The sequence below is a fragment of the Gopherus flavomarginatus genome, chromosome 3, assembly GCF_025201925.1.
Source record: "Gopherus flavomarginatus isolate rGopFla2 chromosome 3, rGopFla2.mat.asm, whole genome shotgun sequence".
NCBI classification, from domain to species: domain Eukaryota; kingdom Metazoa; phylum Chordata; order Testudines; family Testudinidae; genus Gopherus; species Gopherus flavomarginatus.
In genome coordinates, this window is record NC_066619.1 from 150,510,563 (window position 1) to 150,535,462 (window position 24,900).

The following is a 24,900-nucleotide window of genomic DNA, read 5'->3' on the forward strand; positions in this document are numbered from 1 at the left end:
CTGACAGTTTTTTGTCAGTGATGGCTCTTTTTACAGCAGATGTATAACATGTCTATTTTATAGCCATCATACATTGATATTCCTTGCAAGCCCATTTAACTGGACAATAAACTTATTGGCTAGCTGTTTAAACTCTGTGTCCAGCTTTTACTCAATACATCCAGCTTTCCTTCATACCTGACTAAAATGAAAGCTATTTAACTCGGATCAATATTGTGAATACAGGAGCAGCAGATCCTGATACCTTTACTCACATTGAGTATCCTCTTACTTTGTGAGCAGTCCCATAGGAATCAATGGGATGATACCACTGCCATTTCGCATTCTTTTAAATCAGGCTCCCTTAAGGTGTTTTAAGTCAAGAATGCCGAAAAGAGTGAGAAATCCAAAAATCCCAAGTTCCTTTTGAAAATCTTGGTTATGATCTTGGCCCCCGCCTCCTACCCAGCAGAGCAATGAGGAGGCTTGCGAGGGGTGCTGATGAGTAGGTTGGGGGAGTAGGGGCACATGACAAAATCCATATAATGTAACAAGCCAAACTTGAAACACTAGCAAAAGATGAGAGCAACTATAACATAGCCATTTGCAGAAAAACTTTCCCATTTCTAAGCAAGATTTTTATATCTGGAGTCAACATAGCAACATAATACTAGTAGGCCTCCACAGAAGAGAATTTCTCTTGCATTTTAGCTGGCTAGGCTTGAAGCAGACTGTGTCTTACTAAACGGTCATGCTAATCTGTCCGCATGTGATCACAAATAACCAGGAGAATGGCCACCACTGTCACCAATACAAGATCTCTGCTCCCACTTTTTAAAATTTATATATTTGGAAGCGGTATTTTCAGCTGGTGAGCAAACAATTTGCTGCCAGTCTGACTCACAGATGCTCCTACACAGTGTGTGGGATATGTTATTCCATACCAAAAATCAGCCATACATTTTCAGGCTTGTTTTAGATTAAAGGAGATGAGCAAAAAAAGAAGGAACAAAAGTAAATTCTCCAAGAGGGAGTACAGTGTGTGTCTCCTCTGCCACAGGTTGCATCTCAACTCAACACGGCAGTTACTCCACACTGCTCCTGGGTATTTGAAAGTATAATCCACAGAAAACTAAGTCATGAGGTACGTTACTGTAAAGTCCACGTGACATCATTAATACTCTACACATGTTCAACGTGTCCATTGAGGCAGTGCGGGCATAACCAAATTGCTGAAAACAAACGCTGCTGCTGTACTAAGGCATTTCTGTTCCCTGATAATGCTCTGTCCAGGTATTTATATCAAGCCCATAACCAATCTAGGCAATAAAAATCTGACCCAAAGCTCTGTGAAGCCAAATAAGTCTTTCTATTGACTTCAATGGGCTTTGTATCAGGCCCTCAGAGAATTCTGTATGCAAAATACAGAAGGATTTGTATTCTCCAGCTCTTCCTTTACTTATACTACTTGAGTGTCTAAGGAAGAAATCGTTTTCCATTGTTAACACCATCTTCCCGTTGGGTCATTAGGACACTGTCACGGAAAGGTGAATGCAAAGAGATAGTACTTCATTTCTACTCTGAAGGTGGTGGGATTTTTCTGGGATGCAGGGGGAAGGGAGGGAGCTTCTAATTTGCAGAAGCCAAACTAGCAAAATCTCTGGAATGAAGTTATATGAAAAAAATGATTATTGTGTATGCAGTGTGCTAGTCACTTCACACAGCCGTGGGAAAACAAGGCTCTTGCTCCAAAAAGCCTTTATGAGAATACAATGGGTAAGTGGACAAGGGTTTGGAAATCAAGGCAATGTGTTCCCCGCTCCTTTGTCCCGTATGTTCACTTCTTGGATTGCGATCTCTTTTGGGCAGACACCTGTAATGTTTGTATGTCCGAAGTGCCTAGCATGCTTGTGGGAGCTGGAACAACAGCAATTGGGCCCACAGACAGAAAAGTGACAGTAGAGCTGTCAGGATGGGCTTCCTCTGTCCCCAATCCAGCTGGAGCCAGAAACCACCCACGCCCCCCAAGGCAGAAGGAGGCAGAGCCAGCAAGTAGCTGCTCTGAACAAGGGGGGCCTTGAAGACAGGCTCTTGCTACTACCTCCAGCTAGGCCTAGAGAGACTGACATATCATATCTTCAGGAGATTGGAGCTGCTCAAGCAGCAGATATCTGACCAGCCATGACAGACTCCTGCCTCAATAAACAGCTGGAGACACCAGCTCACTGTGCCTTCCCTAGGAAGAACTGTTCAGTATCGCAGAGTGCTGGCTGGCCATTAGAACAGCCCCCAATAACCAGCGAGAGGAAGGTGCAAAGGAGAGGAGGAGGACACTGTTTAGACAAGGTAGTGGTATGGAATTGGCATGGAGCTAATAAGGAATATATCTCTCTCTCATGTGGATCACTTTGCTTATTTGTTGCTCTCCTTTCTCTAATCCTCCAGGTGTAACTCAGAGCTGGATGAAATTTTTCGTTCAAACCATTTTTTGACAAAAACTGGCCTTAAAAAAAAAAAAGCCAGAATTTTTTGTGGAATTTTTGAAAAAGAATTTTTCAAATGTTTTGATTAAAAAGAAACAAAGCAAACAAACAAAAAAAAACCCACGTTCTTTTTTCAAAACCAAATATACCACTCCTACTTTATCTTCCTCTCCTGCTCCTCCTCTTCCAGTGGCAAAAAGGGAAAAGGGAGATACAAAAAAAACCTAAAACCCCTCAAAATTGGGGGGTTTTGGTCAAAACATTTCAATTTTTTCATGAAACAGATTTAACTTTTTCCAAACCATCACAAGTGTCAATTTTGTCTCCTTTCTTCTTTGGGTAGAGACCTTGTCTTGTTACCAGTTTGTAAAGGACCTAGCACCCAGTGAGTGCTAAATAAATAAAAGGACATCAACCAGAGTACATGTATATCTCATAGTCATTTATAACATTTCCCTGGTACCAGGCATGGCAGCCTCTCTGAGCAGCAATGTTAAAATTTTCCTGTATGTGTCCATGACCTTCTGGGCGGAAGGCCTTTCAGCTGGGTTCTTCTTCTTACATGCTGCATGGATGTCGAACAAATGGAACCTGACAATATCACTCCCTTCAACGTGGCCCAAGAAAAAATTGGAGACATCAGGGATTTTCCATATGTCCGTCTTCTCATCGTATGGAGGCATGAGGTCATCTTCAAATGGCACCTCCTCCCCATAAGGCCAAAGCTGTTCAGGAGCTACAAACTCGCCTTGGAGCTCCCGATGGCCACACTTCACCAGCCTGCCAGCACTCTTGTTCACAAGAGGCAAGGCATCCAAGTCATTCACCAGAACATGAAAGTCACTTGTCAGCAGATATTGCGATAACACCTTGTCCAAGTTATTGGAATCACACATTACCAAGGTGCCCAAAGGACTGTTGTGCAAATAATGGATGATGCTCACATAGTCTATTGCGAGCATGAATCTGCGATGCCAAGTGTTCAAGCCCTTATATCTGGGAAGGTCCAGCATTTCATTCAGGCTCTTCAGGGAGCCTAACGGGTGATACTGGGTAAGGATTGTGAACTGCTTCTCGCAATAGCCAAGCAGTCTGACAACATACTTGCTCTGGAGAGACTTCATCATCTTCAGTCCATGAAGAAAATCTTCCTTCAGCTCTGAGTTGGCGAGCTGGGAAAGGGATACTTTGTTTTCCTTCCATTCAGAAAGAAAGACCTAAAAACAAAGTAAGAGACAAGCAAAACATTTGGAACCTTTTCCTACTGATCAGCAGAAGCTATTATGGACCTGCAAGTAACGGAACATTGCGAGCTATACATTCATGAGACACAGTGCCGTTAAAGGAACAAGTTACACAATTACAAACTAGACTTCAATTGCTACTGAAGTTATTAGGTGAGTCTTTGTATACACCTCCATGTTACAGCGGAGTTACTGCTAGCTACACAGCATTGACGTGATAATTCCTGCATATAGTATTTACTGATCTCTCGTGCTCCCCTCATGAGCATATGACATGGATTAAATGCAAATCAGCCACTAAATCAAACTGTCTACAAGAGAGAACTTATACAGACCATTCTCTCTCCTGCCACCCTTACTCGATCTGAGAGCTTGCCTACACTACTGCTGCCGGTCGATTTAAGCTATGCAATTTGAGTTACGCTAGTAATAGGGCTGTCGATTAATCGCAGTTAACTCACGTGATTAACTCAAAAAAATTAATCGTGATTAGTCGCACTGTTAAACAATAGAATACCAATTGAAATTTATTAAATATTTTGGATGTTTTTCTACATTTTCAAATATATTGATTTCTATTACCACACAGAATACAAAGTGTACAGTGCTCACTTTATATTATTTTTATTACAAATATTTGCACTGTAAAAATGATAAACAAAATAAAGTGTTTTTCAATTCACCTCATACAAGTACTGTAGTGCAATCTCTTTATAGTGATAGTGTAACTTGCAAATGTAGATTTTTTTTGTTGTTACATAACTGCATTAAAAACCAAAAGGATGTAAAACTTTAGAGCCTACAAGTCTACTTAGTCCTACTTCTTGTTCAGCCAATCACTAAGACAAGCAAGTTTGTTTACATTTACGGGAGATAATGCTGCCTGCTTCTTATTTATAATGTCACCTGAACGTGAGAACAGGCATTCACATGGTACTTCTGTAGCTGGCGTTGCAAGGTATTTACAAGCCAGCTATGCTAAACATTCGTATGCCCCTTCATGCTTCGGCCACCATTCCAGAGGACATGCTTCCATACTGATGAAGCTCGTTAAAAAATGTGTTAATTAAATTTGTGACTGAACTCCTTGGGGGAGAGCTGTATGTCTCCTGTTCTGTTTTACCCTCATTCTCCCATATATTTCATGTTATAGCAGTCTCGGATGATGACCCAGCATATGTTGTTCATTTTAAGAACACTTTCACTGCAGATCTGACAAAACGCAAAGAAGGTACCAATGTGAGACTTCTAAAAATTCTTACAGCACTTGACCCAAGGTTTAAGAATCTGAAGTGCCTTCCAAAATCTGAGAGGGACAAGATGTGGAGCATGCTTTCAGAAGTCTTAAAAGAGCAATGCTCCGATGTGGAAATTACCTGAACTACCAAAAAAGAAAATCAACCTTCTGCTGGTGGCATCTGACTCAGATGATGAAAACGAACATGAGTCAGTCTGCTCTACTTTGGATCGTTATCAAGCATAACTCATCATCAGCATGGACATGTGTCCTCAGGAATGATGGTTGAAGCATGAAGGGACATCTTTTAGCACATCTGGCATGTGAATATCTTGCGACGCTGGCTACAACAGTGCCATGTGAATGCCTTTTCTCACTTTCAGGTGAATTGTAAACAAGAAGTAGGCAGCATTATCTCCTGCAATTGTAACCAAACTTGTTTGGCTAAAGTAGGACTGAGTGGACTTGTAGGCTCTAAAGTTTTACATGGTTTTATTTTTGAATGCAGTTTTTTTTTGTATATAATTCTTCATTTGTAAGTTCGACTTTCATGATAAAGAGATTGCACTACAGTACTTCTATGTGAATTGAAAAATACTATTTCTTTTGCTTTTTACAGTGCAAATATTTGTAATAAAAAAATATAAAGTGAGCACTGTGCACTTTGTATTCTGTGTTTTAATTGAAATCAATATATTTGAAAATGTAAAAACATCCAAAATATTTAAATAAATGGAATTCTGTTACTGTTCAACAGCGCAATTAATCACAATTAATTATTTTAATCACTTGACAGCCCTAGTTAGTAACATAACTCAAGTCGATGTAGCTTAGATCTACTTACTGCAGGGTCTACACTATGCTATGTCAACGGAAGACGCTCTCCTGCCAACATTGCTTCCACTTTTTGTTGAGGTGGAGTAGAGAAATTGATGGGAGAGCATTCAGGTTTGAGCGTGTCTTTACTAGTGAAGACCAGCCCTGAGAAGCATCAAAATCTGCAAGCAGTGCTGTTGATTTCAGTGGCACTTGCACTTGCAGAGAGAGTAAGTTACCATTCAGTGTAAGTGAGGCAAAGTCTGCCTCTATGAGATCATCTCATCCATATTCTGTTTATGCCATCTATAGTCATCATAACTCTCTGTGTTTCTGTAATAATTAGCTACTATGGAGACAATTATCGCAGAAGCAGCATAAGCACTGATAATCAGCCAACACACCATGTGAACTTTTCCTCTTGGAGATCCACCTACCCAACATGATACTAACCTTTTTCACAGCCCCTTCACCAACACACTTCAGTTTCCTGACTTCCGTATTTATGGTTTCACAAGACAGCCACGGCGAGCAATTTTTCAATGGTCCTAATCTGAAGTACCCAAACGGGCAGAGGCTTGAGTCCACATCAGGCTGCCTGGTGGTGACAGAGAAATTGTTGAGATGCAAGTACAGAAGGAAATTCAGGAGCAGCACAGCGAGAAGCAGCAGCACCAACAAGACTGGAGGAATTTCCCTTCGGAGCAGCTCTTCTTTAACGTAATGGAGTTTTTTGTCCATGTTGCTATCTTCTACATTCTCTGTAATACACAAACACCCAGTAAACACAACACTCTTTTGCAACAAGGAAAGACTGGAGACAAATGTTTGGGGGACTTTTTGCAAAACCCTGCCCCTCTAGCCACCCAAATACTGCATAAGATCTTTAAAGAGACACCGTCAGTGTGAAAGTCAGCTGATTTTAAAAAAGCATTAAAAGGCACTTCAAGCTCTACTCCTGCCTCCGCCTCCCCTTGTCCTTTTTTGTGATTTTTACAAACATAGGGCCCACTCCACAAATCTGCTTTGTCCAGGAAATGAAGGCGCTCTGCATGGACCCAGGGAGAGGAAAGCAGAGGAAGGGACAAGGAAGGACTGATGCTGTCACATTGGTGGGGTGCATTCCTCAGTGCTGAGACCACTCTTGGTACTGGTGCACTGTGGGGTATTCCACCACATCCAGTCTGCTACTTCACACAGAGAACTGCTGACAGGCTTATTTCTGTGAAATTGAAAGAGATAGGGACACAGACCACTTGAGCGGGGGACAGGCAGTAAAATTAAAATCCTAAGCATCCAGGGCCAGTATGTTCCTGAGAAGAGCAGAATCTGACTATTAACAAATAAAGAGACTTCAGATTATTAATTCCGTGAACTTTACAATCAAAGTGTATCTGAAATACACTCTCCTGTGCCTACCAGTCACAGAGCAGAGCATGTTTAGGTCCTGCTGCAAGCCCCTAGTAGTCCCTGAACCTAGGCTGAGCCCCATTCCACTGAGGTCAAGGGGGCCTTGGACAGGGGCCTGTCCGAACAGATCAGTGCCTGAGACTGCTGTTACCTCTGCAATATGACAATAGGAAGCATCGAGGGAAGGACAAGGGAGGAAAGGTGGATTGCAAACATTCAAAATACCAAATCAAGTCTATTTAACTACCCCAGTGCAGGAATCTAAACCTGAAACTCCCGACAAGAAGTCACCTCAATAGTGCAAAAGGCAAATCACTTCCCCCAAACTGAGGGCCACTACACAGGTCAGCCAGGCCCCTTTCCCTGCCCCATGCACTTGGGAACAACTCACGGCACCCCGCTGGGTTTGGGTTTCTTTGGGATCCCTTAGACCCATGCTACTACTGGTACAGGCTCCGGCTCCGGCTCCTCCCGTCCTGTCAACAGGTGAGCTGGTGTCTGTGCCGCGCCTGGCAGGGTGCTCCCGCCCCGGCCCTGCATTCAGTGACGGCCGGACATTAGGGGACCCCTGGAGAGAGGCTGTTACTGCCAACCGAGGCGTGTCGGCCCGATCGGCGTGTGTCACCCCCGCGAGCCGGTGTGACTCCGGCGTGACTCCGGCGCAGGCGCCTCACGCTGCGGGTCGGAGCGGGCACCGCACAGAGCTCGCGGAGCCGCCGGTCCCCGGGCCGGGAGTTACCTCAGCCGCCTCCCGGGCCCTACCCCAGCATGCACCGCCCCGAGCCCGGCTCCGGCCTTCTCCGGTATCAGGGGGAGCCGGGGCCGCCCGCCCGGCCTGGGGCCCGATTCCGCTGCCAGCGCCCTCCCCCTTCCCCGCACAGCCCGCCCCGAGGGCGGGGAGAGCGGAGTCCCTCCCGGCGGCGCGAGGATGGCGGGGCCCAGCCTGGGATGTGGCCCCTCGGCCACCCTCTGGGTGGCGGTGACCGCCCTGAGCGCCGCGCTGCTGGCGCCCGGCCTCACCCAGCCGCACGGTAATGCCCCCCCGGCCCCCCTCCCGCTCCTTCCCCCGCGGCTCCTGCTCCCCCCGCTCACCCCCCCGGCCTCACCCAGCCGCACGGTAATGCCCCCCCGACCCCCCTCCCGCTCCTTCTCCCCCCCGGCTCCTGTTCCCCCCCCGCTCACCCCCCGGCCTCACCCCGCCGCACGGTAATGCCCCCCCGACCCCCCTCCCGCTCCTTCCCCCCCGGCTCCTGTTCCCCCCGCTCACCCCCCCGGCCTCACCCAGCCGCACGGTAATGCCCCCCCGACCCCCCTCCCGCTCCTTCTCCCTCGGCTCCTGTTCCCCCCCCCCGCTCACCCCCCGGCCTCACCCCGCCGCACGGTAATGCCCCCCCGGATCCCCCTCCTGCTCCTTCCCCCCCGGCTCCTGTTCCCCCCCCGCTCACCCCCCGGCCTCACCCAGCCGCACGGTAATGCCCCCCCCGACCCCCCTCCCGCTCCTTCCCCCCCGGCTCCTGTTCCCCCCCCGCTCACCCCCCGGCCTCACCCAGCCGCACGGTAATGCCCCCCCGGATCCCCCTCCCGCTCCTTCCCCCCCGGCTCCTGTTCCCCCCCCGCTCACCCCCCCGGCCTCACCCCGCCGCACGGTAATGCCCCCCCGGATCCCCCTCCCGCTCCTTTCCTCCTCTGCTCCTTTCCCCTCTCCCCCGCCTGGCCTGAGCCCGCCCCTGCCTGGCCTGAGGCGTCCCCCCCCCGCCTGCCTCCCGCTGCCCTGAGCTCCCCCACCCCCGCCTGTCTCGCGTTCCCTCCCCCCCTTTCCTGGCCTGAGCCGTCCCCGCCTTCCTCGGGTTCCTTCCCTGCCTCCCGTTTCCCCCTGGCCTGAACCCCCGCCCCCAGGCTGGCGCGTACCCCCATTCTCCCCCCACCTGGTTTTCACTCCGTTCTCCCCGCACGTGTGGCCTGAACCACCGCCTGGCCTGCTCCCCATTCTCCCCTACTAGCTGGCTCGCTCCTGCCCAGTCTACCCCCTATTTCCTTCTCCCCACACCTGCAGTTGCCATATGTCCCAGTTTTATAGGGACAGTCCTGCTATTCGGGGCTTTGTCTTATATAGGCACCTATTACCCCTCCACCCTGTCCCAATTTTTCACACTTGCTATCTGGTCACCCTGTCCACACCATCCTGTCTGCTCCTTGCCTTCCCCCATCACTTCATTTGCCCTCCCGTTCCCTTTACCCCTGCCTCCTATACTTTGCCCCTCTCAGTCCCTGCCTCCTTCTCTCTATCTCTATCTGTCACTCCCTCCCCACTGCCCTTTCACACTCCTCTTTCTCACACTCACACACACATACCCCCACCTACCCACCCTCTTCCCCCCAACTCACTGTCTCTGCATCATAGGGTGACCAGACAGCAAATGTGAAAAACTGGAGTGAGAGTGGAGGGTAATAGAAGCCTATATAAGAAAAAGACCCAAAAATTGGGACATCTGGTCACCCTGCTCCATCACTCTCACTCTCCTAGCACCTTGCTGTGTCCCTCCCCAGTTTCTGGGGTATTCTCTGTTCTCTGCAGTAGCACTCCCACCCTTGCCTGGATTGGGCTTCACCTCTCCTCCCAAACATGTTTTACAGCTAGAAATGCCTTCCTGGTTTAGAGCAAAGCTCTTTGCTTGACCACAACACAGACGAGCTCCATTGGGATCATCTCCACCTAGGCCTGAACCTGCAGGTTACTGCATGTGGGTGGGCCCCTGCTTCTACATATAGCCCCATGAGATTTTGTAGTAGAAAGAGAGAAGCTGGAGCACAGGGAATGGTGTAAAGCCTGAGGCCTGAACCAAAGTCAGCAAAAGCCAGGCCCTGCCATAAGCAAAGGCTTGCTTACAAGTTCACTGTCTGGTACATGAACTTGGCAAAGACATGGTGAGCCATTGCTATAACACAGGCACTCCTAAGAACAGGGTGGATTTGATTTAAATTGATTTAAATCACTAGTCAGGAAGACTCAATTTAATCATGGATTTCTACCTAAAAGTGCATTCTTGTTGGTTGTTATAATCTTAATACATATTCTTTACAACTCAGATAGATGTAGGTTTCATTTTTAGATGGTACACATTATGTATTTTTAAAGTAATTTATTTTGTAAACTTTTCCGATTAGCTTTACAGCTATATCAGAAAATAAATGAATGATTGGTTATTTCGTTAACCAAAGGTAATTGAAGCAGATATTTATGAAGTCACTGGGAGATGAACTATCTCCAATTCAACAGGTTAATCATTACTATTTGGAGGATTTTCTAGCCATGCTGTATTAAGAGGAGAACATCACCAGATAGACATTTAAATTGTTTTATTTAATTAAAAACATTACGTATTCTGGATTTTTTTCTTCAACAGCAAATTTACAGTATTTTAACAAAACAAGCATTTGAATTTAGTTAAACATTCAAGTTTTTTTAAATCAGATTTGTTTTTCTTTAAATTGTTTTTAACTAAAATAGTTAAATGAAATATTTAAAAATAATTGATTATGTCAGCCAGGTCAACATGAGAAACTTAAAATATTGGCTTCTGTAGCTAAATCAGTTGTCTTCACCTTCATTTTCCTGTTTGTTCATAATCTGAAAAAGAAAAACAAGCTTTCCTGCTTTTTCAGGACCAAATGATTTCTCAATTTGGAATGAATTAGTCCAAGGGAAGGAAATATTCTTTCTACAGTGGCAGAAGAAGCTATTGCTGTTAAAAGTGAGATTATCACTTCAACAGTCCCTGAATCCAAGTATTTAAGTGATTTCCACGAGTTCACTCATTTAACTTTCTTTAAAACATCATTAGCAAATGTATATTTCTTTAATGGTTCACCCTTAGCTCTGAAGTTTATTATAGTTGGCATTATGAAGAGATGATTGCTGGATGTCCATGTCATAGCCAACTCCTCTTCTTCAGCAGTTAACGTTTGATCCTGGTACGAAATACTGAGAATATTTGCAAGAAAATGAGCTGGGATAGTGCGTATCCCATTCGTTTTTTTAATGCTTGTGATTTAACTCTGTCATTGCATATTTCTCTTCTTAAGATCTCAATTCCTTCCAAATTTCAACAGTGTGAACAATAAAACAGCTATTTCTCTGCATTCTATTTAAGGCTACCGAAATAGGCTTCAGGCAGCATGTGTTCAACATCTCTCTTAAACCCAATGTTGAGAACGTTGGCTGTGACAGTGCCATCTATTTTTTCACGATTTTGTTCACAAACTGTCATCAGATTAGGCCAGTTCTTCATATAGTGCTCAAAACAGTCCACTACTGAGTTCCATCACATGTCTTGTGGGCAAGTTAGTTCCTCCCACTTTTTTCAGAGCAGCTTCTGCAAAGTGGTTGTTACAGAAGTATTTTGCAATTTCAACAACATTAGCCTTTATTTCTGGAACACTGAAGTCTTTGGCTAGGAGATTCATCGAATGAGCACTGCAACCATATGTTATCAGCTTAGGACTCTCTTCTAAATTTCTTCTCATCTTGGATACATTTGCAGCATTGTCTGTGACCAAGCTGCATACTAGACATTTGAATTTTTTTTCACAGTTTGTTTGTAAGTATTCTGCTGTGTGCGCATCTCCTGATGTATCAATTGTTTCTGTAAGGAAGACATTCCCTTCTTCTGTTGTAACACAAGTACATACAACAGGATCATTGTGGACATTACTCCACCCGTGAAGACTCACGTTAACAATTTCACCCTCTAGACCTTTTGCACACTGCTCAATTTCTCTTTCGTACACTTTATCCAGCAGTTTCCTGCGACATCTGCTCTGTTGGGTGAATTGTATCCTGGTCTTAATGATTAAACCATGTTAATGAAGTGTTGGTTTTCAATCATAGGGAAAGAAGAGTTTGTTGCATAAGCAAACTGGGCAATTTTTTCATCAGTTACCTCTTTTGTAATCTGCTGGTTCTTATCTCAAACTTATCTATGGTTGTTTCTGGATGATGGAGATTTTTTTTTCTCTTTTTGCTACAGGTGATATACTGTGACTATGTGATATACATGATGTGACTGAAACACTATCATTGGCAGATAACTCTGAAACTGTATAAAATGATGGTGATCTTGAAGGTGGATAGTCTTCAAAATCCTGTATGTTGAGGATGGAGTCTCCTAAACAAAATAAGTCAATGCAGTTATTTAATTATTATTACCATACTGCTCATTTAGTATTATTCATTGCAGTCACTGACACTCAGAACGACTTTAAAGTGAAATTGTAAAATGAAGACCTGCCTATTTCAGCTATTTATTTTTTTATCACAACTGCATCTAAAATAATAGTGCCATAGAGTAACAACTATATATTTTGCTCAAACATGAGAATTCTAGACTAGTCCAGAAGGAAGACAGGCAGTCCTTAAGAAAGAAGTACAAAATAAAAAAGTTTACCAACCTGAAGATCCTGCATGTTCAGACATGTTCCTTTCATCATCTTCAATGCAGCTTCCTCCTGAGAAGGAACACTTCTTATGATGTTGTTTCATTCTGGCAACCTGGCCTTGCATTTCTTTGTTACACTGTTTGCATTTTGCATGCATGCCTGTCTTACCCACAGGTAGAGGAACTTCATTAAAATATTCCAAACTTGGTCTCTTTTATGGTCTGCCGCCATTACAGTTTTCCCTTCTAGTGAGAGAATGGTATGGTAGATCTCAAATCAGTGAAGGCTATGCTCAGAAAGACCTCAAGACTTCTGGAATATGCTGCTCAAATAGTTTCACTTTTGTTTCTACTGTCTGTCCCTCCCTTTTCACATTTATCTCCAGACTTCTTCTCCTTGTCCAGATCTATTCCGCCTGCAACTATCTTCTATTCATCAAACTTTTTGAAACTTTGCACTTTTAGAGAGAGGTAAGGGATTGACTCTGTGTACTCAGATTTGCTGAGGGACAATAGGTTTGAGGTCTGTTATTTCTTACCTCTATATATTATTTAAAAACATGTTTTCTCTTAATGAGCATGTTATCTCTGGAGACACAAATCTACTAAGCACCTCTGACGGTATCTTCTAGACTGAGCACTGAGTCCCATTGGGTAGATAGAAAGATTAACCTAAATAATCTATACAGAAGCCCCTGCAACCCCATAAAATTGGGTCCCTAGTCCATGAACTATTGGAACTAATTTACAAAACTTCCTAAACATTACATGAATATATTCTCATACTATAGAATTAGAATTTGTAATCCCTATTCCATGATGATATCTTTGAGCTATAATGTATCTTAATTAAAACTATCCTTAGACAAGTTTTTCCTCAAAAAGCATTTTATCAAAAAAATCAGATTTAAATTTAAAAAATCTGATTTTTTTTTTAAAATCACTGACTTTTATCCACCCTGCCTAAGAAGTACTGGGCACTGAGTATTCATATAGACGCATTCCAGAAGGCTAGTACAGGTACACCCCGGCATAGAGTTATGACATAAATACAGTCCTGGGAGATAGTAAAGAGTTAAGGAAATTAGTTAGGGAAGTGGATTGGATGGAGGAATTAGTGGATTTAAATGTGGAGGAGGCCTGGAATTACTTTAAGTCACAGCTGCGGAGACTGTCGGAAGCCTGCATCCCGAGAAAGGGGAAAAAAACCATGGGCAGGAGTTGTAGGCCAAACTGGATGAGCAAACAACTCAGAGAGGGGATTAGACAAAAGCAGAAAGCTTACAGGGAGTGGAAGGAAGGCAGGATCAGTAAGGAAAGCTACCTTGCTGAGGTCAGAGCATGTAGGGATAAAGTGAGGAAGGCTAAAAGCCACATTGAACTGGAACTTGCAAAGGGAATCAAAACCAATAGTAAAAGGTTCTACAGCCACATAAATAAGAAGAAAACAAGAAAGAAGAAGTAGGGCCGCTATACACTGAGGATGGAATGGAGGTTAAGGATAACCTAGGCATGGCCCAACATCTAAACAAGTACTTTGCCTCAGTTTTTAATAAGACTAGTGAGGAACCTTGCGATGATGGAGGGATGATAAACGGGAATGTGGATATGGAAGTGGATATTACCGCAACTGAGGTAGAGGCCGTACTTGAACAGCTCGATGGGACGAAGTCGGAGGGCCCGGACAATCTCCATCCGAGGATATTAAAGGAACTGGCGCGTGAAATTGCGAGCCCGTTAGCGAGAATTTTTAAGCAATCGATAAACTCGGGGGTTGTGCCGTATGACTGGAGGATTGCTAATGTAGTTCCTATTTTTAAGAAAGGGAATAAGAGTGATCCGGGTAATTATAGGCCTGTTAGCTTGACGTCTGTAGTATGTAAGGTCTTGGAAAAAATTTTAAGGGAGAAAGTTGTTAAGGACATAGAGGTCAATGGTAATTGTGACGAATTGCAACACGGATTTACTAAAGGTAGATCGTGCCAAACCAATCTGATCTCCTTCTTTGAGAAGGTGACGGATTACTTGGATAAAGGAAATGCGGTAGATATAATTTACCTAGATTTCAGTAAGGCGTTCGACACGGTTCCGCATGGGGAGCTGTTAGTTAAATTGGAAAAGATGGGAGTGAATATGAAAGTTGTAAGGTGGATAAGGAACTGGTTAAAGGGGAGACTCCAGAGGGTCGTATTGAAAGGTGAACTGTCGGGCTGGAAGGAGGTCACCAGTGGAGTCCCTCAAGGATCGTTTTTGGGACCGATCTTATTTAACCTTTTTATTACTGACCTTGGCACAAAGAGCGGGAATGTGCTAATAAAGTTTGCGGATGACACGAAGCTGGGGGGTATTGCTAACACGGAGAAGGACAGGGATACTATTCAGGAAGATCTGAACCACCTTGTAAACTGGAGTGATAGAAATAGGATGAAATACAACAGTGAAAAGTGCAAGGTCATGCATTTAGGAATTAATAATAAGAATTTTGGATATACGTTGGGGGCGCATCAGTTGGAAGCGACGGAGGAGGAGAAGGACCTTGGGGTACTGGTTGATAGCAGGATGACTATGAGTCGCCAATGTGATACGGCTGTTAAAAAAGCAAATGCGATTTTGGGATGCATCAGGCGGGGTATTTCCTGCAAGGACAAGGAGGTGTTAGTACCGTTATATAAGGCGTTGGTGAGACCCCATCTGGAATACTGTGTGCAGTTCTGGTGTCCCATGTTCAAGAAGGATGAATTCAAACTGGAACAGGTTCAGAGACGGGCTACAAGGATGATCCGAGGAATGGAAAAACTGCCTTATGAAAGGAGACTCAAAGAGCTTGGCTTGTTTAGCCTGGCCAAAAGAAGGCTGAGGGGGGATATGCTCGCTCTATATAAATATATCAAGGGGGTTAACATTAGGGAGGGAGAGGAATTATTTAAGTTTAGTACTAATGTAGGCACGAGGACGAATGGGTATAAACTGGATATTAGGAAGTTTAGACTTGAAATTAGACGAAGGTTTCTGACCATTAGGGGAGTGAAGTTCTGGAATAGCCTTCCGAGGGAAGTAGTAGGGGCAAAAGACTTTCCTGGCTTTAAGACAAAGCTTGATAAGTATATGGAGGGGATGTCATGATAGGATCGTTAATTTGGGCAATTGATCTTGAATTACCACCAGACAGGTCTGCTCAGTGGTCTGCGGGGAGATGTTGGATGCGATGGGTACTGAGTTGCTGCAGAGAATTCCTTCTTGGGTGCTGGCTGGTGACTCTTGCCCACATGCTCAGGGTTTAGCTGATCGCCATATTTGGGGTCGGGAAGGAATTTTCCTCCAGGGCGGATTGGCAGGTGCCCTGGAGGTTTTTCGCCTTCCCCTGCAGCGTGGGGCACGGGTCGCTTGCTGGTGGTTTCCCTGCAGCTTGAGGTCTTCAAACCATTTTTGAGGATTTCAATAACTCGGTCCTGGGATAGGGGTTGTTATAAAATTGGATGGGTGGGGTTCTGTGGCCTGCCTTGTGCAGGAGGTCAGACTAGATGATCAGATTGGTCCCTTCTGACCTATGAGTCTATGAGTCTATAACACATCAACCCCAAGTAAGACAGGGACGCCAAGGCAGGGTGTTGGATGAAGATGTTTTGCTTAATCCAGGTGGTACAAGGTGTAGGGTCAGGAGAGTAATACGTAACTTGTTTGTATCAATGTTTGAAAGAGAAGTCATAGGAGGGGCACTTTTGTTCTGCCTAGAGGACAGCAGAAAGGCCCACTGCTGACTGAGCTGGTCCATTGTCACAGGCATACATGTGTTACTATACATGTAGAACCTATGAGGCACTAGAACCGTGCTTCGTCGGCAATAAACCTGGCCAAGCGCCTTTGCCACTGCCCCAAGTCTGTGGTTTTTCTGGATAGTACTATCAAGGTCTACTGAGCCAGCTATCTGCAGAGCTGGAGCAGCACACAGCGAGAACACACACGTATGCCAGCTGACAACAGGTTCTATGCAGTGACAGGATGTGAAATAACTCGCTGGATCAGAGCCCCAGAGCTCATCACTCAGAAGAGATTCCATCCCCACGCAAAACAAAATGGGACTTCGTATGTATGTTGGGTCTGTCTTCTGATGATTAGATTACTGGATGAGAGCACCCAGTTCGCGAGGAGCAAGTACTACCCATGCACTATCCCTCTCTCCTGCCCCCTTGCTACATCTGTGGGTATGTGTATACTGAAACTAAAAGACATGTTCTTAACTTGGCATTGCCTGCTTTGGTTTTAACAGCAGGGAGGACGTGGCAACATGGTTTTTAACTTGGGCCTAACTGCATTGCATAGAGCACAAAAATTCTCACATCACTGAGCAACATAATTAAGCCAACATGACCCACATTGACAGCACTAGATTGATGGAAGAATTTTGCCGTTGACCTAGCTACTGCCTAATGGGAAGATGAATTAAGTACAGTGATAGGAGAACCCCTCCCGTTGCTGTAGTGATTGTCAACACTGAAGCACTACAGTAGCTCTGCTGTAGCATTTGAAGTGCAGACATAGTCCTGGACCTAGCTATCTCACTTAGGGCTGTGAAAAATGGTGTGACCTATGTGACATAGTTAGGCCAACCTAGCCGTCACTGTAGACACAGCCAAGTTGACAGAATAATTCTACCACGTCTTGGAGAGATGGGTTTTGTATATTGATAGATAAATCCCTTCTTTCGATGTAGAAAGTGGAACAGCTTCAGCGCTGTATCTGTGCCCCTGTAGCCTTCAGTCTATATGCCAATGGTGAGCACTCTTTTTACCTGCCCAGTCTGATTTCCCAGTGGAATAATAGTACTCCGGAGCCACGCTGAGGTGAAGCAGGGCTGGAGAGATGGGGTCTTTCCCATATAATTTCTGTGGTGCGTAGATTCTCAAGTATGAGCCACCATCAATAAGTGAGGATTGGTAAGGCTGCAATATAGTGTCTACTGAGCTGTCATCTGTTAACAAAGTTGCTTTATGTCCTGAAGCGTGTTATGCAGACTTTCCCCTTTCAAAATGTTAACATATGTCTTTCTCCACTTCTGCATCAGATTTATCCAGAAGGAGACCCTTAGGGCTGAAAATTGATCAGGCTTTACTGCTGGTACACAATGAGTTGATGCATGAGAACTTGACAGTCTCCTGGCTTTCTGATTATTGTTACCAGGTAAACAGCCCTCTCCCTTTTGTATGCTATGTCAGGTTTTGTTCTAGGGGAAGGCAAGAATGTGGCACTGGACTCAGGGTCAGATTGCAGCTCATGTAGACAATCCTGAGCTTGTGGGCACAATCTAGCTAGCTCAGATAGCAGAGCAGTGAAGCCACAGGAGTGTGAGCTTCATTGTGGGCTGTACAATCCTGCCCAGAACCCTGGATAATTACTCATGGGGCTAGCCCATGCTGCAGCGTGTGCTGCCACACGCCTTCACCGCTCCAGCAGCTGCGCTAACTAGATTAAAGCTAGCAGGGTTGTGTCTGCATGAGCTACAGTCACACCCTCTGACTGCAGTGTAGACAGACCCAAAGACTTGTTCCCCTAAGGGATTGTGGAAATACTTGTGTTTTGAAAGTCCTGATTTTTTGTTGTTCAGTTTTTTCAGCTAGTTCTTGGGTGGGCAAAGGATCCATGGCATAGATGGTGGGGAAAGATGGACATCTTTCATGCTCCCCACAGCCTCCAAAATTTCCCCCAACTCCTTTATCCCTCGTGAATCCTGACCCCATTCTGGACCCTCAGCCAGTGAATCACAGATACCTGTGCATCCAACGAAGTGGGTATTCACCCTCGAAAGCTCATGCTCCAATACATCTGTTAGTCTATAAGGTGCCACAGGACACTGCTGCTTTTACAGATATCTATGGGACTCATACCCTCAACTATGTCTTGAGGGAAAGAGCAGCAGGATGCAAAAAAAAGGATAGGTCTTTCCTTTGGATAATGAGGTTGTCCGTAGTTACTGTACAATTATAAGGATTTCTTTTTAAGTTTGAAAGGTGTATAAACCTTCATGCTTTAGGGCATAAGCTAACCACAGATGACTGGTGAGGGGTTAAGAAGAAAGCTCTCTTATGGTCAGGTTGTTCCATAATTACCTCCTTCAGGCTTTCTTATATCTTCCTAGTGCTAGCCCTGTCAGAGACAGGATATTGGGCTAGCTGCTCTGATCTGATATGGCATTTCCTGAGTTCTTAGTGGAGTGTGTCTGGTGTTTTTACATGATTAACTTTCCAGTATTTTAATTTATTCCTGTTTTGTAATTTGTATTTAATCTGTTGGGTTTTAGCCCTTTTGAAAATCTCACCTTGAGTGCCTAACTTTAGGCTCCTATTTTTGAAAATCTTGGCCAATAATTCTTCCTCCAGCCGCAGCTCACAGAAGTGTTACCTGCTTGCTGTTGGACAAGCCCAGGCTTCCTTTGTACTTCTCTTTGAATTAAAAAAAATAATAATTTTGCTCTTCCTAGTAAAATCAAGTGGGTTTTTTGTTTTTGTAATCCTTCATCTGTCCTTATTTTCTAGTGCTTGTATCAAGATCTGGTGTCCGTCCCAATGAGCAACACACCGGGAAAGTCCAGCATTGTAGCAGTTGCAGTTGATTCTCAGCATCCAATCACCCTGCATCTCAATGGCACTGGGGCAGGCAGAGAGTTTCCCAGGTTTGTAACTGATCTGAAGATAACGTGTTGAAATAACCCACTAATGCTTATATTTTCTGTCACTTGCCAGCCACTGTCCCTAAAGTCTATGGCCTCCTGGCCACAGTTATTACTGAGCACTTGGGAAGCTAGATTTGCAATTTAATCTTCATAATACCAACAGTATAAAAATATAATTTGTTACGATAGTGCCTAGCTTGTCCAATCACAAGTTGCACCCCGTAGAGCTGTGTGCTGTGCACACACATAGAGTTTAAGGCCAGAAAGGACAATCGGATCATGTAGCCTGGCCTCCTGGATATCACAGGCCACTAGGCACCCTCACACTAAACCCAACAACAAAATCAGACGAAAAGTCTATGAAGTCATGGTTCCCACTACACAGTCAATAGCGGAAGAAGTTATGTGACATATGAAGGGTGGAGTGGGTCAAGGGTAGGCTGGAGCATCAAATGATACAGTAGGGGAAGCCAAACCAATGCTGACAGGAGAAGGGGCTTTGAGAGCTGCTCGGTGGCCAATCAAGGAAATGGCTGAATGAAAAGTGCATTGAAATCTCCAAATCAGGGAGCAGGAGCCAAGCTGCAGTAACTATGGCAACACAGCTAGAAGATCTCACCAAGTAGAAAAAAAGAAAAATCTGGGCGCAGAGTGGGGCTTTTTCAGCCCATATCTCCTTTTGTATGTGCAGGGAGAGGTGGTCACTGCAGCCCCGCTGCAAGGGGGGGCATGGGTCGTGTGCTTCCCAACATGCCCCTACCCTTCTTCCCATAGCCTTGTTTTCATAGCCCTTCCTTTCAGCCCAGCAGTGCCTTCCACAGTACCTGCAGGCAGTAGCGATGGCACAGCAAGTCCCAACACAGGTTCCTTTTCCGTCTCCCTTAATTCTTTGCAGGATCCATTATCACTTTGGAGAATTTGGAAACTATTCGCTTGTGGTAAACTTCGGTAGCGGCACCAAGATGATTTCCTGTAACATAATCATCAACGAAAGTCCTGTCAACAGCCATCTCCGTACGTAACGCCTTATGTTCCCCCTTTCCTTGTGTAAATCAAGTTGTGGGGGGGTTTTCTTTCAGGAAATCATCTCATTGAAATTCGCTTTAGCCCCCTTCCTAGCAAATCCTTGAGCCTAATGAACTCCCTGCATCCACTCCCTGTGCTCCTGCTCCCATGCCACAGAGCATCTGTTATCCATTTGGCCTGAGCAGTTAGCCGACATTCAGGAGTCTTGCAGATTGTTCCTATTAGGAGGAGAAATTGATGATGGAGTCAGGTATTTCTTTGATGCGATCCTGTTTATTTACAAAGAAAATGCAAAGTCTTATTTTTCTGAACACAGTAGGAATCAAACAGCATGAAGCAGTTTCTTGGCTTAGAGTCCCAAGCCTCTTTCAGCCAGCACTCTACCCAAACATTCTCTCTCTTAGCTTTTTTTCAGGGTCATGCTACAGGTGCATCTCTGCCTGCATGTACACTTCCTTGCTACCTTCTCCAGGACATTTTGTGTTTTTTTTCTGCTACTTCTAGCACACAGACATGCAGCTGCAATCAGATCAATCCCCTACCTTTGTCATGAGACCTCTGGGAAACCCCTTGGACTATATGGCCCAGGCTTGCGTGCGGCCCAGTCTTTGGGAGCTAGTTTTCCATTGTTTTAGCTATTACTGAACAAAGGGCCATTTTATTTTTCCCTCATTTAGCCTGAATAGAAGGCAGCTATCAGACCCAACAGCTTCAAAGTGGTATGATTTTCCAACTCCCATCATAACATATCTCTGGATTAAATACAGTGCCTCCAGTAATTGTCTCCACTACAAGTTTTGTCCTTTCTTCTTTCAGCTCTGCCTTTCCCATACTGCACAGCTTGATTTCTCTTCCCTGATGGACTCCCTCACTTACATCTTTCATAGCCCCTTCTCTGGCTTCGATTCGCTCTTCAAATCCACTCCTCTTCATGTCCCTGCCTCCCTTTTGGCCAGAGATTCTGTTCCTTACTTCTGGGAAAATATTGACTCTGTGTGTAATGCAGGCTCTTCTCCTTCCCTTTCCTCTGCCAGCCCTGCTATGCCACCACCTTCCCACACTCCGCTACCTGCTCCTTTCTCAGACATTGTATGGTCTCGCATCCTTTATTCCTCCAAACCCTTGATCCTATCACTTCCTTACCTCCCTAACAGCTGCCTTTCTTCTTCCACTCTTACTTGTCTGTGATCTCTTCCTCTCATCCACCTCCTCCTTAATATCGTCTGTTCCCATGAATGTCACCAACGAACCCATCTGCATCCTTCATTGCTTGTTAGCTATGCCCTCCTTCCCAGCTTTCTATGAGGTTTCCTGACTCCATGCTTGACTGCTCTTCTGCCTGCAGTGTCTACCTTTTCCACTGTCCTGTCAGTTTCTGCTCTCCCTTGGTGCCAGGGGCAGGCCACACCATATCAAAATGCTCCAGTTGGTTGTGTAAGACTGTCAAATATGTGTGCAGGGTTGTTTCAAAGCACATCAGACTTTTTTCAGTGATGTCTGACTCAGAAGCATCCCAAACAAACAGTGAAAGCTGGATTCAGGAGATACCCAGTGGCACAGCCAACTGCCTTCCAGGTCTCTCCTCATATGGGGAGGGGGCAGGATATGTGTATATCAGCCTGCCCTGCTCCTGGAGCACCACTTGTGGGCCCTAAAAGCAGAGCTTTGCAGTGTTTTCTCCCAGAATGCCACTCTGATACCCCTTTCTCTTGCTCTTTGACCTTGATCTGTCACACAGGTATGTCTCCCAGCAAAATGTGCAGTGGCATAATGCTGGCCCAGCTGGTTTCCCTCACACCTTAAGGGGCAGGTACCCCATTAAAGTCTCCCGTGGGCTTCTGTCCTTGGCCTGCTGCTCTTCTCCTTCTGTATCTTACTATTTATTTATATACGTTACATCAGCACCCAGAGGCCTTGACCAGGATTGGGCCCCATTGTGTGCGGTACTGTACGAACACATAGCACAAGCCAGTCCCTGCTCCTAAGAGTTTACAGTCTAAACAGACAAGATAGACACACAAAAGCAAAACATTCAGAAGGTATGTGTCTGCGTTCTGTTTTTAAGATTTAGATCTCACTTTGTCCTCCTCCCAAAACACACCCACCCAGCTGGTTCCTCTGCACTCAGTGCGCTCTGCTTCTGCCACAAAGCATTGGGTTTGTTTGTTTAATCTTGTCTAGCCGCCTGTTCTGTTTTATGTTAATGCGTGTTGTCTCTCTTCTCTGTGTGTCCCTCCCAGAGCTGTTTCAGTCTCTAATCAGTATCCTTTGCAGTAGATAATTCTTGAATGTTTCCTATTCCTTTAACTCTAAAGAAACTACACCTGTGTGAAGAAGTGATTTTTTTTTTAATTTCCTGGCCATACCAGAAATTGGGGTGGGGTGGGGGTTAATTTCAGGTTGAACAAAACATTTTGTTTTATTTTTGAGCCTTATTAAATGTTTTTTATTTTTAATAAAATTGAGGTAAGTTTTGACATGAAAAGTCATTTCAGATCAAAAAATTGAAATGCTCCAAAAAGGTCAAAGTGAAATGTTTTATTGTTTTGGAATATTTTTAGATTTTTGGGGTGGCAAACAAATTGGCAAATTTGTCTTAATTATGGAATATTTAAGTGCCCCCGAATCTGCATTTTTTTGGTGAAATAGTTTTGACCAAACTGTTTCCCTCAGCTCTGACAGAGACATTCCCCATACTTGCAAATCCATACGTCTTTGACTCTTCTACCTCTTTTACTCCTTGTGTTCAGGCTATTTCTAAATCCAGCCAGTTTTTCCTTTACAACATATGCCACTACCACTACAACTATGATATGTTTTGCCTTGGTTATTTTTATACTGGAATATACAGTCACTGGCTTGCAGTCACCTTTGTTGTTTTTTTTTTTGCTGGGGCTTGTGTTCTCACATAACAATACCTAGCATTTTCATCACTAGAACTCAAAGTGCTTCACAGTCTTCGATGTGTACAACAGCCGTAGGGGTGAGGGAGGGAAGTATTATGCCCGTTTTACAGATGGGGAACTGAGGCACAGAAGCTAAGTGACTTGCCCAATGTCACACAGGAAGTCTGTGGCAGAGCGGGTAATTGAACCTTGGTCTCCCAAGTCCCATGCTGGTGCCCTAGCCCCTGGCCAATCCTTCCTTCAGGTTACGGTACCTCTCAGTGAGGTTCCTGTAGCAAGCTGTCGGCCTGATTTCTCGCTGGGTTACTCCAGTTTTACACAAGTATAACGCATTGATGTATCAGGCCCAGAATGCCCATTGTTTTTGTTACCTCAGCTATGAAGATGTCTTCTTTTCCTGCAGCTATCCTGTATGCATTCCTCATTTATATGGGGGTCCTCAGTATCCTGACAGTGGGACACGTCTTCATGATGTAAGTGGATGTTGTTTGTGAAACATTCCTGTACACATTAGAGACTCTCTTGGGGGTTTTGTTGTAGATGAAAGCACACTCACTGTTCTTATTTATTTGTATTGCCGTAGCACCCAGGAGCCCCAGTTATGAACCAGGGCCCTTTGTGCTAGGTGCTGTACAAACACAAAATAAAAAGATCCTGCTGTCTCATGAGTACAGACCGGGAGCTGGGCTGTCTTAAAGCTGGAGTCTCCTGTTCATTGGAGCTAGGCTGATTTGCACCAGCTGACTATCTGGCCTTCAGTTTGCTAAGGTCCAAGCTCTTGATTTAAGGATAAGAAATTTATTCCATAGATTAACTGCTGACTGAATTTAATAGAGCTACTGTGAAACAAAGGAGTTAATGGGGGACTGGGTGGCTCACAATATTGGCAATGAAACATGGAACCTTTCACCACTTCTGGTCATGTTAGGTAGTGTCTGAAAGTCTGAACAGTCTGACAGCTGTTGGTGCTAGAGAGACAAGGTGGGAGAGGTATTATCTTTTATTGGGCCAACATGTGTTGGTGAGAGAGACACACTTTTGAGCTTACACAAAGCTCTTCTTCAGAGCTCACTCACCTTGTCTCTAATATCCTGGGACCAGCATGGCTACAATAACACTGCATACAGCTGTTGGTACTCTCAGTCCAGGGCTGGAGTGCTAGGTGTTTGCATTTCAGTTGGTGGCTGATTGATACTGCTCTTACTGAAGAGCCAGCTCTAGCATATTAACCAACTCCTCACTCTAGAATTCTCTGCAGCTCAGTGCTGGGCCCTGTGCATGGGATGGGGTGAAGAGACATGCATTACTGCTGCCTGTGCTATGTTTTTTTTCTAGGGATATCTTCTGCCAGGCTGTCATTCTGTAGGCATTCACCAGCACTAAAATCACTCCCATGACCGTATTATGTTTGTGATGCCTGAATTGTAAATGGAGTTTTATTGCCTCTCATGTAATCCTCGTTTGCTGTATTTTTAGCTGTTCTATCAGACTGTGGCACAGGAGCTGGGATGAGAAATGAATATGAGAATGTAGGCCTGAGTTCAGGAACGTACTGAAGCATGTGATTAAATCCTTGTTGTCATCCCAGGGGACCCCGTTCTGTATTTTGCTTCAGGCAGCCCAACAGTTCAGGCCAGCGTCATTTAATCATCACACAGTTATCAATGCTGATATCCTCCAACTAAATCACAGTGTTG

The 24,900-nt window shown here is 44.8% G+C and overlaps 2 protein-coding genes across 9 annotated transcripts in view; one reads left to right on the forward strand and one right to left on the reverse strand.

Moving 5' to 3' along the window:
• Window positions 1–27: 27 nt before the first annotated feature.
• POMK (protein O-mannose kinase) lies at window positions 28–20,141 on the reverse strand. 8 transcript variants are annotated; one of them, XM_050945044.1, is made up of 3 exons: window positions 20,096–20,141; window positions 6,213–6,520; window positions 28–3,679 (listed from the first exon to the last, which is right to left on the reverse strand). In XM_050945044.1, exons 2-3 carry the CDS (start codon window positions 6,498–6,500, stop codon window positions 2,906–2,908), a joined length of 1,062 nt encoding a protein of 353 aa, XP_050801001.1. In that variant the 5' UTR covers window positions 6,501–6,520; window positions 20,096–20,141; the 3' UTR covers window positions 28–2,905. The 8 variants fall into 8 exon arrangements, with proteins under 8 accessions (XP_050801001.1, XP_050800998.1, XP_050801000.1 ...); XM_050945041.1 differs by lacking the exon at window positions 20,096–20,141 and adding an exon at window positions 7,909–8,008; XM_050945043.1 differs by lacking the exon at window positions 20,096–20,141 and adding an exon at window positions 7,763–7,902.
• Window positions 7,934–24,900, forward strand: part of HGSNAT (heparan-alpha-glucosaminide N-acetyltransferase) — a 32,418-nt gene continuing 15,451 nt past the window's right edge. Inside the window, 6 exon segments of the mRNA XM_050944999.1 lie at window positions 7,934–8,044; window positions 8,046–8,200; window positions 17,667–17,782; window positions 19,135–19,271; window positions 20,167–20,285; window positions 23,607–23,676. Coding sequence (XP_050800956.1) covers window positions 7,938–8,044; window positions 8,046–8,200; window positions 17,667–17,782; window positions 19,135–19,271; window positions 20,167–20,285; window positions 23,607–23,676 — 704 coding nt within the window. The 5' untranslated portion in view covers window positions 7,934–7,937.